We start from the raw sequence: 14,190 nt of genomic DNA, 5'->3' as shown, positions 1-14,190 counted from the left end.
CTCGTTTCAGAATGCAGACTCCCAGTTTCACCAAGTATACGGCCCCTGTGGAACTAGCAGACCTCATCCAGCTGGCGCATCACTGTAACCGGTATTCTGGGTCACTTTCTGGTTTTTATCTAGTGTTTTTCAAGGAGGTGTTTTTTTGCCCTGTCTCACCTAGCTGCCATTTTAGTTTCTCCAATAGTGTTTTCTTTTAGTTTTAGTGTCTAACACAGCGCCAAGCTCAGTTTTTCAAAAAAGTGTTTAAATACAAAATGGTTAACATGAACTGCTACAACTCACCAAATGTTTTATAATATATTTTTAAATTTATTATATTTAAATTGAGTCAAAAGACATGTTTCAGGTTAGGATTCAAGAGAAAGTAGTTGGAAATATGAATAGAATTCTGTGGATATTAAGGATTTTAAATTTTTAAAGAAAGTTATCAAAATGTTTACTTAATTTATAGATTTTGTAACATATAAAATAAAGAGAAACATTTTAACAACTATTTGTTACTTTCTTTGCTTTTGGAAAAGTATAAATATCTCTGTACAACCAAGGTATTATCTTATAATCTGATTATGACTATGACGACAATTCAATATTTCACATCTATAGCTAATCCCAAATATCGTTTCACTTTTTCGTAAGTCACACAGCTGACAGTTACTGCAGGAAGCACCTTTTCCATCTTTGTGAAACAGTTCTTGAATGAAATGAATCATAGAAGGTGTTAGTTCTCCTTCCACCAGCACTATAAAATGAAAAAAAAAAATCAGTGTAATTCAATATTCAATCTTCCTACATAAAGATGCTCCAGTGATAAATGAGAATTTCCTGAGACCCAAATTCCTTCAAAATATACCTTTCTGTTTACCTCTAAAATAGTCCTACATTGTTCTATATGGTAGCCACTAGACACACATGCTATTTAATGTATATGTTAAGTAATTTAAATTAAATAAAACTAAAAATTTTTAACTAAAAATTTAGTTCCTCAACTGCATCAGCAACTTTTCAAGTGTTTGATAACCACATGTAACTAGTGGCTACAATAATGAATAGAGCAGAGGGAAAGTATTTCCTTCATTTTAGAACATTCTATTGGACAACACTAGAAAGTCTTTCATAAAGAACCTTAAAGGAGCATTTGGAATTGAGTATGACATAGTGCAATAGAGGGATGAAGGGATAGAGATTCTTCACTTAGATTGCAATATAAATTAAATGCAAAATTCTAACTAAAAAGAGGGAGAAAGAGAAAAAAATGTAGACTATCATTTACCACAGGACCCTTTAAATAGTTTACTCAGTGGGATAATAATAGGATTACGTGGATGGTTTTCTCTTCTTCTTGAAAGGTGATAAATATATTTTCTTAAAATCTAAAGTCCTAACATTTCATTTCGAAAAGAATAAAACAGAGTCCCTACCATATTGCTAAGTATCTCCACCATAAGTGGATCAGAACACTAAATTAGTTCAATTCCACAAATTTATTAAGTTCCTGCTGTAGAACATGACAGCAACAGCAGAACTGGAGGAAAATTACATGTTCATGTTGAATAACCATTGATTCAATCTGAAGAAAAGAAAACCCTTTCTATTGTTCACATGGTATTTTCTGATTGCAACATTTTAAAGAGATCATCAGTAACTGAAGGAAATGTGGAACATTCCAAACAAAACTTTAGAAAAGAAAGAAAATCTAAAATCTCAAAAGGCTCTAGCCAACAAAGCATAAATTTAAGATCAAAGATTCACCTTTTGACTCATTTATCTGTTCAAAAGTTTTTATGTTTTTTGCAATAATTAACCTCTACTCATTGAAAACATACTTTATAACTTAGTATTTCTTCATTAGGAAAAAATAAAAACAAACTCACCTTGATCCTGCACGTGAGTTCTAATTAGGTTCAGCAAGAAGCTAATTGACCACAAGTATGAAAAAATGTACTACACTCCAGCAAAATAATTATTCCAGGGTCTCTGGAGTCTCCTGCTTAATGTTCTAGCCAATAGTTCTTCAAAAACTGGCAGAGAAGATGGTAGTAAATATCCTTAACTATGATGCAAGTCTAGAATAAAGCTGTTTGCTCACTCAGTTTCAACAAAGATTATTGAGAAACTACTTTATGCAAGAATATTTTCAGCATTTACATAGATGTTATCTCTCTTAACCCCTACAGAAACCTGATAGGTCAATAATGTTGTCTCCATTTTATAAATTTTATAAATGAGAAAACAAATTCAGAGAGAATAAGTTATCTGGACCGACTCACAAACCTGGCAAATGGAAGTCAAACTTGGTCACTTGATTCAATAACAGTGTTCTTACCACAATCTTTGCAAGAGATTGATTCCTACTCCCGGCTATAGAGAGGGGATTGTCCTTCTGTCATATCAAGTACAGGGTACATAATAAATGTACTCATATAATCTCAATTTGAGTCCTCCTACATTTGTGTCTCTCTGTGTGTTTTGTTTCTTTTTGTTTGTTTTGATTTGAAATGATATTCAAAGACTCAAACAAATTTTGGAAATTCCCAAAGGTATTAGAATATTTAAGAGAAGAAGTCTGCACAATGCATTCTAGGCTATCAAAACCACCTTTTGTCAACTTTACGTCTTTCCAACTTTGTTTTCCCTTGAATAAAGGTGGCTGGAAGAAATTATTCAGAAATGTGGGCTTAATATATTATCAAAGTTTATCATCACTTTTGTATCATTACTGAGTTCCCTTAGGACTTCTCATGTTCTTAAAGTATAGCAACTTTTCATTATATACTGAAGCAATTCTATAAAATGGCCAGTTTGATACTTTTGAAAAAATAAGTTTCAAAATGTCTTTACTCAGTGTTTACTTATTGCAATTATGCAACAATAAAGAGAGAAATATGTAAAGCAATTCTGCTATGAAAGCAAATGATAATGAATTGTGGAAATGAAAGAATATAAGGAGCCCAACATAAAAGCAGCAATGATTTTTTTTAAGATCACAGAAGCAAGAAAACAAAGAGGAAAAGAAATACATGCTACAGTATAATATTCAATACTTTAAACTTCTACCAAAAATATAAGCATATTTTAAAAAGTGCTAAATGGCTATCTTTCATATGGTGATGGTGGTAACACTTGACAAAAAAACCACTGAGCCTGTTCCTAGAGCGCTGCCTGTCCTGTATTGAGAATGAATTTAAGTACTCCAATCACACGCTATCTGAAATGGATATTGTGCCAGTTTGACTGTATTACGTCTCCCAAAATGCCATTATCTTTGATGCAATCCTGTGTGGGCAGAATTAGTGTTGGTTAGATTGTAATTCTTTGATTGTTTCCATGGAGATAGGACCCACCCAACTGTAGGTGATAGCTCTGATCAGATAATTTCCACGGAGGTGTGGCTCCACCCATTCAGTGTGGGCCTTGATTAGTTCACTGGAGCACTATATAAGCTCAGACAGAAGGAGCCAGCTTGCTACAGCCAAGACAGACACTTTGAAGAATGCACAGGAGCTAACAGAGGAGCTGCAGATGAGAGACAGTTTGAAGACAGTCGTTGAAAACAGACTCTTGCTTCGGAGAAGCTAAGAGAGAACAAACCTCAAGAGCAACTGAGAGTGATATTTTGAAGAGGAGCTGCAGCCTAGGGAGGAACGACCTGGGAGAAAGCCATTTTGAAACCAGAACTTTGGAGCAGACACCGACCATGTGCCTTCCCAGCTAACAGAGGTTTTCCAGACACCATTGGCCATCCTCCACTGAAGGTAACCAGTTGTTGACGTGTTACCTTGGACACTTTATGGCCTTAAGACTGTAACTGTGTAAGCAAATAAACCCCCTTTATAGAAGTCAATCTATTTCTGGAGTTTTGCAGTCTGGCAGCATTGGCAAACCAGAACAGATATACAGTCATAAAATGAAATGATTGGCTAAAGGGAGAGTAAACTGGAATCCTGCCTGATCAGAACATTATTAGTATTTTTGCCATATCTCCATGCTGTCTCTCCTCTCCCAATTACTCCACTCCTCAATTCTTCATTTTTACAACTCTGTAAGATATCTCAGTTTTCTCAATCTTAACCATACATGAGAGTTTCCTGGGAAGCTAAAAATCCCGAATCCCAGGATTTTCCACAGACTAAGCAAATCAGAATATCTGGGATGTGGCTCCAGAATCCTATTTTTTAAAGATCTGCAGACAGATGATTCTGATATGCAGTCAGGGTTGAGAGCCACTATTTTATTTTACCATAATTTAGATCCATAATTATTTCTAACAAAAGTTAATTCACTCGAAACCATCAAGGAAAAAGTTATTAGAAAACCAGATTTCTAACACATAAAATGAAAAGCCAACTAAAACCATTCAATTAACTTCTTAGTCAGAACTTCATGTCATGAAAAGTCATTTATAACCATATTTTTAGAATAAAAAACAGTATTGTGCCATCTCTTCAAATCTAATACATAATGTCATATTACAAGAATAAACACACCTCATAAACAGCAAGATCTGAGTCTGCATAAGGTATAAGCCTAGCCAGTTAGGAACATAACCTTTGCAAAAGGTTCTGATGCCTGCTTGTTTCAGAAGCTTCTTGTCACAATCAATGATTAGAATAAAAATTAATTTAAAAATCCATGGAACAGGACAACTCAGTGAACCATGGACTATAGTTAATAGTACAATTATAAAAATGTGCTTTCATCAATTGTAACAAATGTACCACACCAATCCAAGAGAATAATAATAGGTATATGGTAACCTTGTATTTTATGCATGACTTTTCTGTAAACACACACTTATCTAATAAGAAAACATGAAGTCTCCCCTCCTCAAAATTGTAAGCTTTTCTCTCAACATCATTTAATGAAAAATTCTTCTCCATTCTTACTTGTGGTGGCTCTATCATCAAATATTCTTATACTCTAAAGTTTTTGCAGATTTCATCACATTCTGCACAGAATCAAGCTCAAGTCCCCCCGAAATCTATGGACCTATGGTTTGGGACATACGATGTATGAAGATATAACTTGTAATTGTGACAAGTACCAAACAGTGGAGGGGGGTGGGTGTAAGAACAGTATATGTGTATGCTATTTAATTTAAATTGGTTTCAATCAAACATGATATAACAGATTAAGGATGTCAAATTTAAGCCCCATAGTAACCACATAAATATAAACGAAAAAACACAAGAGAAAAAAATGAGAAGCAACTCAAAATGGTACAATACAAAAACTCAAATAAATATGAAAGCAGGCATTAATATAAGAATTGAGGGACAAAAAGGTATAAGACCTACAAAGAGCAAATACCAAAATGGCAGAAGAAAGTCCTGCATTATCGATATTTACTTTAAGTGTAAATGGATTAAACTCCCCATTCATAAGGCATATATTGGCAGAATGGATGTAAAAAGCATCACCCAACTAAATGTTGTTTATAAGGGTCTTACCTTAGATTGAAAGACACAAGTAGGTTGAAAGTGAAAGGACAGACAAAATATATACTGTGAAAACAGTAACAAAAAGAGAGCTGGGGTAAATCTACTAACACTAGTAAAACAGACTTTAAGTCCAAACTGTTACAAGAGACAAAGAAGGTCCTCATAAAGGGGTCAATTCAACAAGAAGAGCCTCAAAATATAAGTAAATATTGACAGATGTAAAGGAAGAAATAGACAGTTCTACATTAATTGTAGGAGACTTCAATACACAACTTTCAATAATGGACAGACCATCTAGACAGAAGATCAATAAGGAATAGAAGACTTGAACAATACTCTAAACCAACTATACCTAACAAACATATATAGAACACTTCACCCAACAGGATCAGAATACACGTTCTTCTTTAGTGCACAAGGATCATTCAGCAGGATAAACCATAAAATACATGACAAAACAAGCCTCAATAAGATAAAAAATACTGAAATCATACGATGTATTTTCTCCAATCAGAATGAAACTAGAAATCAGTAACAGAGGTAGAAATGGAAAATTCATTAATATGTGGAAATTAAACAACACACTCTTAAAAAACCACTGGGTTAAAAAAGAAATCAAAAGAGAAATTAGGAAATATTGAGGCAAACGAAATTGAAAACACAACACACCAAAACTTTTGGAAGGCAGTGAATACAGTGCTGAGAGGAAAATTTATAGCTCTAAATGCTTACACTAAAAAAGAAGAAAGATCTCAAATAGAGATCTAACCTCACAACTGGAGGATCTAGATAAAGAACAACAACCTAAACCCAAAGAAAGCAGAAGAAAGGAAATAACAAAGATTAGAGCAGAGATAAATTAAATAGAAAAATTTAAAAAAACAGAATCAACAAAATCAAGTTGGTTCTTTGGAAAGAGCAATCAAATCAGCAACTCTTTACTAAACTGGCAAAGATAAATGAGAAAGGATGCAAATAGCTAAAATCACAAATGAAAAGGGAGACATTACTAGCAACCCCACCAAAATCAAAAGGATTATAAGACTTTACTATGAACAAGTGTACACTAACAAATTAGATAACCTAGATGAAAGGGACAAATTCCTAGAAACACGCAAACTACCTAAACTGACTCAAGAAGAAAAAGAAGATCTCAATAGATCATTAGCAAGAAAAGAGATTAAATTGGTAATCAAAAACCTCCCAACAAGGAAAAACCAAGGATCAGATGGCTTCACAAGGGAATGTTACCAACTATTCCAAGAACTATTAACGCCAATCCTGCTCAAACTCTTCCTAAAAATTGAAGGGAGGGGACACTCCCTAACTCATTCTATGATGTCAACATCACCCTAATACCAAAGCCAGATAAAGATACTATATGGAAAGAAAACTATAGACCAATATCCCTTATGAAAATAGATGCAAAAATCCTCAACAAAATACTAACAAACTGAATCCAACAGTACATTATGATACATCATACATCATGATCAAGAGGGATTTATCCCAGGTATGCAAGGGTTGTTCAACATAAGAAAATCAATTAATGTAATGCACCACTGTGGTAGTTTGAAGCTGTTATGTACCCCATGTTCTTTTAATCCATTCCTGTGGGTGCAGACTATTGTAGGTGGGACCTTTTGATTAGGTTATTTCAACTGAGATGTGACCCACCTCAAATGAGGCTAACAAATTAGATAACCTAGATGTATAGTGGGGGTGGGGGGGTCCTCCTACTAGAATTCTTTATAAGAAGATAAAGCACATACAGAAGCTAAGAGATGAACTTCAGAGAAGCACACAGAGAAAGACACAGAAGCCAGAAAGGAAGCCACCGACAGAGGAGCCAGAACTGAAGCAACGAAACCTGGGAGCAAAGGACCAGCAGTGTCAGCCATGTGCCTTCCCATCTGTCAGAGGTGTTCCATATGCCAGCAGCCTGTCTTCAGAGTCCAGGTATGGTCCTGTTGATGCCCTGAGGTGGACTTTTTCACCACCTAAGAACTGTAAATGTAAGTTAATAAATCTCCATTGTAAAAGCAACCCATGTCTGTTATATTGCATTCTAGCAGCTTTAGCAAACTGAAACAATCAAAAATCATTGGTGTTTCTATGCACTGGTAATGAACAATCCAAAGAGGATAATTTTTAAAATTTATTTACAATAGCAACTAAAAAAACAAATATCTAGAAATAAATTTAACCAAGGATGTAAAGGACTTATACATGGACAACTATAAAGCATTGCTAAAAGAAATCAAAGACCTAAATAAATTGAAGGACATTCCACGTTCATGATCTAGAAGAAAAAATATTGTTATGATATAATTTCTACCCAAAGTGATTTACAGATTCAGTGTTTCACATCTATCCATCTTATTTTCTCTTCCATTTTTCCCTTTTATGTCATTAGAATCGCCATATTCGTTTTTTGCCAAGTTGTTTCAGTATGCAAATATTTTTCCACATTTTAAACAGAGGGGTAAATTTGAGGTCAGGGTGCAGTCTGATTTGCACTGAGGAATTTGACATTTCGTAATGCCTTGTCGCAGCAGCTACAATTAAAAGGCTTCCTGGAGTATTGGTTCTTTTGTGTACAACAATGTAGGTTTGCACGCATAATCCACTGGTCACACTTCAAGCGCTTCTTGCTTTTTATGGGATTTCTGGTGCTGGTTGAAGGCATACCGCTCTTGTGAAACAGAATCACCGTAAAGGCACTTTTTGTCCTGCTCCATCTGGAAATGTTGTTTTCGCAAATGGGAGCCCAAATCGTATTTTTTTCGGGGTAAGACTGTGTCACAGTAAGGACAGTGAAATTTGAGAACGTTTTTGATGTGTTGCTGGGCACTGTACACCTTCGTGGAGCTGCTCTGAGTAAAGCGAGTATGGCAAACGTAACGCTTGGGGTTTTTCGCCCGTGTGGGTGACCGTGTGCCTTGTCAGCTTGCAGCTGTCCCTGCTGGCACAGCTGCACCTCGTGCAGCGGAACGGCTCCTAGCCCGTGTGCGTGCAGCACTGGGGCTTCAGCTATCCGGGCGCGGCCGTGGCACAGTCGCACTTCCAGTGCTTGAAAGACTTCTCGCGCTCATGTGCACGGCCGCGCTGCCCAGCCGACTGCTGCCGACAAAGGACATCTCTCAGTCGAAGCTTTTGAGACTTAACTTTTTGACACCTGCAAAGTAATTCCCGTGGAAAAGAAAGACCTTTCTCCCAAAGTGGGAGAAAGAATTCTTGACTTATTTCTCGCTCCCTTTGGCGAGACGACCCTACCATCCTCACATCACCTTCGGTTCCGCCATACCCTGCAGGGACGCCCGCCTCCGCGCGCACTCCTGCGGCTCCACTCGCCCCGAACCCGGTCGCGCCGCGAACGGTTCTGCAGCTCGGAGGTCGCCGATGCAGTTGGGCAGCGACGCAGTGCGTCTGCTCAGGGGCTTCGCCGCTACGCGGGGCTCAGAGCGCCCACCGCGCCCGCGGGGAGTTGGAGCGCTGGGATCGCGGGGATGGCTAGCTGCACCCAAGGCAGGGCCTTTCTCAGCTCCTCCCCAGGGGTTTCCCATTCTAGTGTTTCAGAATCTTCCACACTTGCAGCAAAATCAGTAGAAACGGAAATCTTTTTTGCACTATTTCCACTAATCTCACAGATACATTAGTGCAATGATAACATCTGACATTTACTAAGTGACGACTATATTTTCTCATTGTGTTAAAGCTTTAACTTGTTTAATCTTCACGACTATCCCAGCACGAAGGCTCAACCCTTATTTACATTTCATATGTGGGGAATCTTACACAAGTGGGACCGTGAGAGTGAGATGCTGAAATGGTGTGGAAGTGAAGGTCATTGGAGGGATAAGGTGAAGAAACTAGGAAGCCTGAATGTTTAGACAGAGCATACATGTGGATGGAGAAGTCACCCAGGCATCTAGTCAGCAAGTGGCAGAGACTAAAAGGGTTACGCCCAGCCAGCAGGTGGCATGGGCCTCACAGAAGCAGTTGGTCTCCTAGGGAAGGAGCACGGGAGGGTCTCTAATCTCACCTCCCGAACCTGAGGTTTTGTGAAGAGGTTTAAGTGCTTAGAGGATTGTTAATGGGACCAAAATTCTAGAAGTCATAATGGAATGGTATGGGTGGCAAGAAAGAAAGGAGGGCTTTCTCGTCACTCCTTCACTATTCTTCCTCAATGAGCATGAGCACTGATATAGATCAAAGACATTTAGGCCCAATGCTAAAACAGGAGAATTTCACTGGGAGGAGTAAAGGGATTATAAATAGAACTCCAACAACTGCACATTTCTTTTTGTTTGGTAAGCTCTTGGGCCGGTTTTCTAGGTCCTGCTCCCTCTTAGCAGGTCCTTAAGAAACAGGTTGGGGACCAGGGGGAAAGACAGAGGGCACTGGCAATTTAAATCTATAATAATTATATAATCTAGACCAGAGTTGCTTGAGATCCACAAACTCCTAGGGGTCTGAGTGTCCTCTATGAGAATTGTCTAATTTTGTGTTTTCCTTTTGAAGATAATCTAAAAAGAAACAAGGTAAGTGACTAGATAACCATCTTATAACTAAGGACAAATATAGATTTCATTGCCCCTGTGCATTTACATTTAAACTCTAACATCAAATAAGACCACATTAATTGATGAGGGCTAATGAGAAAAGAACAGCTCACCTCATATGTGATAATGCACTTTTTTGCCAAGAGAATTCCCAGTGACACCAGCTTGCACAGTAATCAAAGTTGGAAAAAATTTAGCAAACACAAGAGAATTTTAAGTTTTGTTTTTTTTTTTTTTTACTTTTATCCAAATATTTATCTTAGTAGAATGTTCTTACCCAGAATCATTCAAACATACTTTTAAATTATTTGAAATTGGACAGACATAATTATATACATATATATTCTCAAGGCCTTATTTTATTGTATTTATTAATTTTGTAAATAAGGGGCCAATGGAGAATAAACATTTAAATAACTGAAGCTGAGAAATTGCTATTTGGGGTATCATAAGCAAATTCTGTCATTCTGTGGTAAAAACTAGAATTTGTCTTCAGGGAAGGCCATTATCTATAGGTTTTAGTGCACAGGAGCATTGGTCATTATCATAGTTTGGCTTCAACAGGAAGACATGGGCCCTAGAAAACCTGACTCGGTTTCTGGCCTTCAGGATTTCCCGATTTTCTCTATCAGATACATTTTGATTATAAGAAATACTACTAATTCTAGTTATAACTAGAACAGTTCAGTCCAAGGTAAGGAACCCAGGAGACAACCCTTAGGATCAGGAATTTAGCTCTATAGGACTGCCTCAAACCCATCACCCTGCCTTTCTGCAGAATGTGACCCATCAAAATTGTCTCATAATCCCTAAGGAACAGATGAGGGTACATTTTCCCACCCACTGTAAATAATGCAAACAGATGTTCAACTAAAATTTTATCAAGAGTTATCATTCTCATTTTATAGAAGAAAGTAAGGTTCAAGTTTGCTAATTAGCTAAGGCCTCCACATTTCTTCTTAGAACCTGGTTAACATGGGTTCCTGATGCTGACTTTGCTCAGAGTCTACACTCAGATCAAAGAGTCTAAACACAGACCACAAGGGAAAAGCATTTGTTAGCATTTAATGAACCTCCCTCTACAAGGCTTCAAGCCATGAGGACACAGGCTCCCCCCACACCCTTGATCTTCTCTTCAACATTCCTGCTGAAGAATCTGGCCTTCATGAACACAGGCTGCTTTGGGAGCTTCCCCTTCCTCAGAACTTTGTAGCAGCCCGATCGCACCACATCAATGATGGGAGCAACTCCAGTCTTGTTTTTAGCAGCATTTACCCATGTCTGCTCACTAACTAAGGTCCACAATTTATCAATGTTGACAGTTGGACAGAAGTTCTGGTTCCTCTTCAAGTGATAATGTCTCATACCAACCTTCCCAAAGTAACCTGGGTGATATTTGGCGAAGTTGACCCTGTGGTGATGCATGCCACCAGCATTACCCTGGCCTCCCGGATGCTTCTGGTGTTTGCCTATACAGCCATGGCCATGGCTCACATGGCCCCGGAGTTTCCGAGTCTTTCTCAATCTGGAAGGAATGTAGGTGGCCGAGACGAAAGAGCACACATGACAATTTAAGCATGCCTAACTCAAATGAATGTACATTGCCATGAGACAGAAAAGCCAAAGACCCAAGGATTGCAGGCAGCCAGCCCTAGAACACCAGAGTCTTCAGGGAGAACTCACTTTGGGATGTCTACTAGCTTCAAAACCATGAGCTAATAAATTCCCATTGTTCAAACCAACCCATTTTATGGTATTTGTCTTAGCAGCTGGGAAACTAAGACATCTGGTCACTCACACCAGCCAGTTGAAGTCTGTGAGCCTCTGTTATCAGCTGATACTATGGACTTCAGTGCTGACCCAATGGACTCATGAATGAAGTAGCTAGTGTGGTGGAAATGGAGTCTATCCATGGACCCAGCAGCAGGGACTCCCACTCACCAAGCTAAGCTAGCCACTGCTGCTGCCAAACGGCCAGCCTACTAGCATCAGAGACTAATGCAGAAATCATTCACACAACACTATCCTTTGAGAAAACCTACCAACCATTGAGTGGCAAGTTCATTAGTCTGAAATTGTTCATCCCTGATAGGTGTGGTGTTTCATCTTGGCTGCTGTTGACACGTATTCTAGGTATGGATTTGCCCTACTTGCCTGGGGATCCTCAACAAGCAGGACAATCCAAGGATTACAAAGTGTTTAATTTCTAACCCAGGATTATTCATCACAGTCCGTTGGACCAAGAGGCCCATTACCCAGCAAAGGTAGTATGTCGGTGGGCAGGTGATCACAGGATCTACCAGTCCTAGCACAGACAGTACCACTCAGATGCTGCTATCCGACCGAGTGACAGAACAAATAAGTGTTTTATTTCCAAGCAACAGCTTGAAGATGATACCCTGAAAAAACTGGATGCCATCCTCTAAGACATAGTACACACCCAAACCACTATTCATGCTAATGTTCCTATATCCTTACCACTCCTCTCTGATCCTACCTCTCTGGGGTTTCTTCTCTGATGTCCCGTTTCAGGTAAGCAGAAGGCTGGATGTACTTGACAGGCTGGGGTGAAATGTCCTGGAAGTCGGGGTTAAGAGAAAGGAATGGTACTACAGACTGCGTGCTTGAAACCGAGAATGTTCTAAGACACAGGGTCTAGGGACAAAATTAAAACAAAAATATGTAGATGGTCCAATTAAGCCATCAATCTGAAGGGGATAAGCTGTGAACTTCCTGAGAGCAGAGATTGTCTTTTACTTCTGCATTCACAATAGCTAACACAGCCCCTGCCGTTCTGTGCAGGTCCAATAAATATTGAAAGAGCCACCAGAAACCGACTCAGCATCTCTCAAAAAAGCCTAGGAGAAGGCTCTTGTCATTGTGGAAGGTGACTTTTAAAAACCAAGTTAAAACGTTTCGCTGGGCTGCGTTATTCTGTGTGAAGATGCTCACAGAAGAGAATCCCACCCTTACCCCATAGGCCTTTGAAGGGAGCTCTGAAAGTGCAAGTTTGGCTTCACCCTCTGCCCAGCGTCTCTACAGACTCCCGGCACAGCATTCTCCTGGCCACCCACCCGCTTCGAGTACGTGTTAAAGGAGGCGCCCAAAGTTTTGAACCCCTCCTGGAGCTTGATGATGTCCACATTCCCGTCCCCGTCGTGGTCCAGCAATTCAGAGTCGTTTTGGCCTTCCGGGCTGGCCGCCAGATACAGCACAGATGACGCGCCGCACGCAGCGCAGCTTAGCCCTTCACGCGGGGGCCAAGCTGCTGCCCCACGCACCGCGCGAGCTGCTGTCTCCTCCACTAGGCCGAATCTGCGCCAGGCGGCGGGTCCGCGCCATAAGCGCGGCTGGGGCAAGAGCCCAGCGGAGCCGCCGCGGTTCCGAACCCACACCCAGGTGCTCCAGGCGCAGCGAGAGGACCCTCAGCAGAACCTCCGAAGCGCCACCACGTGGGAGTCCTGGCCCTGGTGCCAAGCCGAGAGTAGTGCTTGGCGGATAGGTATCCAGGACCGATGGAGTAGAGGGGGAAGTGGGGAAGGAGGGTGCATTTCCCAGGTGGCGCGGAAAGAGCGTTCGGGAGTCCAGCATTTCACGGCGCTAACTCTGCCTTGCGAGAGCAAATGACTATGGAAAGGAGGCCGCCGGAGTAAGTCGCTCCGACCCACAACCCTGAGGTGAGCGCCCAGCACCCTGGCACCACTCCATCCTTCGGGGAAGGTCAGCGCCTAGTGGTAGGAACCCAGATGTTCCATCTTGTCTCTCCTAGATACAAGAGGATGAAGAAACATCATCCTTCTGCCGCAGGGATACTGCCAAGTCCTCTGTAATTCCTCCTCTAATGACAGAAAACAAGTATTTTGAATAATAGTATTTTAAAACTCCACCTTGCGTTCTTGGTAGATTATGAAACTCTGTGAACATGTGAGTAATGAGTTGTCCAGACCAGAGTTTGCTTGCTTCTGATGAAAGACTTTTGAAACATATACACATATAGAATGATTTTCAAATGCCATAAATAACAAAGAGAGAAGTTAGAATAATTAGAATACATTTCTGAGTTCAAAAGTTAACAGTTCAAATTTACTTTCCTAAATGGAGTACTCTGGACAAATGAATATATTATCATTCTCTTCAACTCTAGTGTCTCAAATTATTTGGACTTTAGATAACATTATACCAAA

General features: G+C 39.7%; 1 protein-coding gene across 1 annotated transcript; it reads right to left on the bottom strand.

Annotated features, from left to right (window-relative positions):
• Positions 1-11,095: 11,095 nt before the first annotated feature.
• On the bottom strand, positions 11,096-12,258 carry LOC119513354 (60S ribosomal protein L27a-like). Its single transcript, XM_037808509.1, has 2 exons — positions 12,157-12,258; positions 11,096-11,587 (listed from the first exon to the last, which is right to left on the bottom strand). Exons 1-2 carry the CDS (start codon positions 12,256-12,258, stop codon positions 11,096-11,098), a joined length of 594 nt encoding a protein of 197 aa, XP_037664437.1.
• Between the last annotated feature and the right edge of the window lie 1,932 nt (positions 12,259-14,190).

Source organism: Choloepus didactylus, chromosome 2 (assembly GCF_015220235.1).
Source record: "Choloepus didactylus isolate mChoDid1 chromosome 2, mChoDid1.pri, whole genome shotgun sequence".
Classification (NCBI taxonomy): domain Eukaryota; kingdom Metazoa; phylum Chordata; class Mammalia; order Pilosa; family Megalonychidae; genus Choloepus; species Choloepus didactylus.
This window is presented reverse-complemented; position numbering and strand designations above follow the sequence as displayed.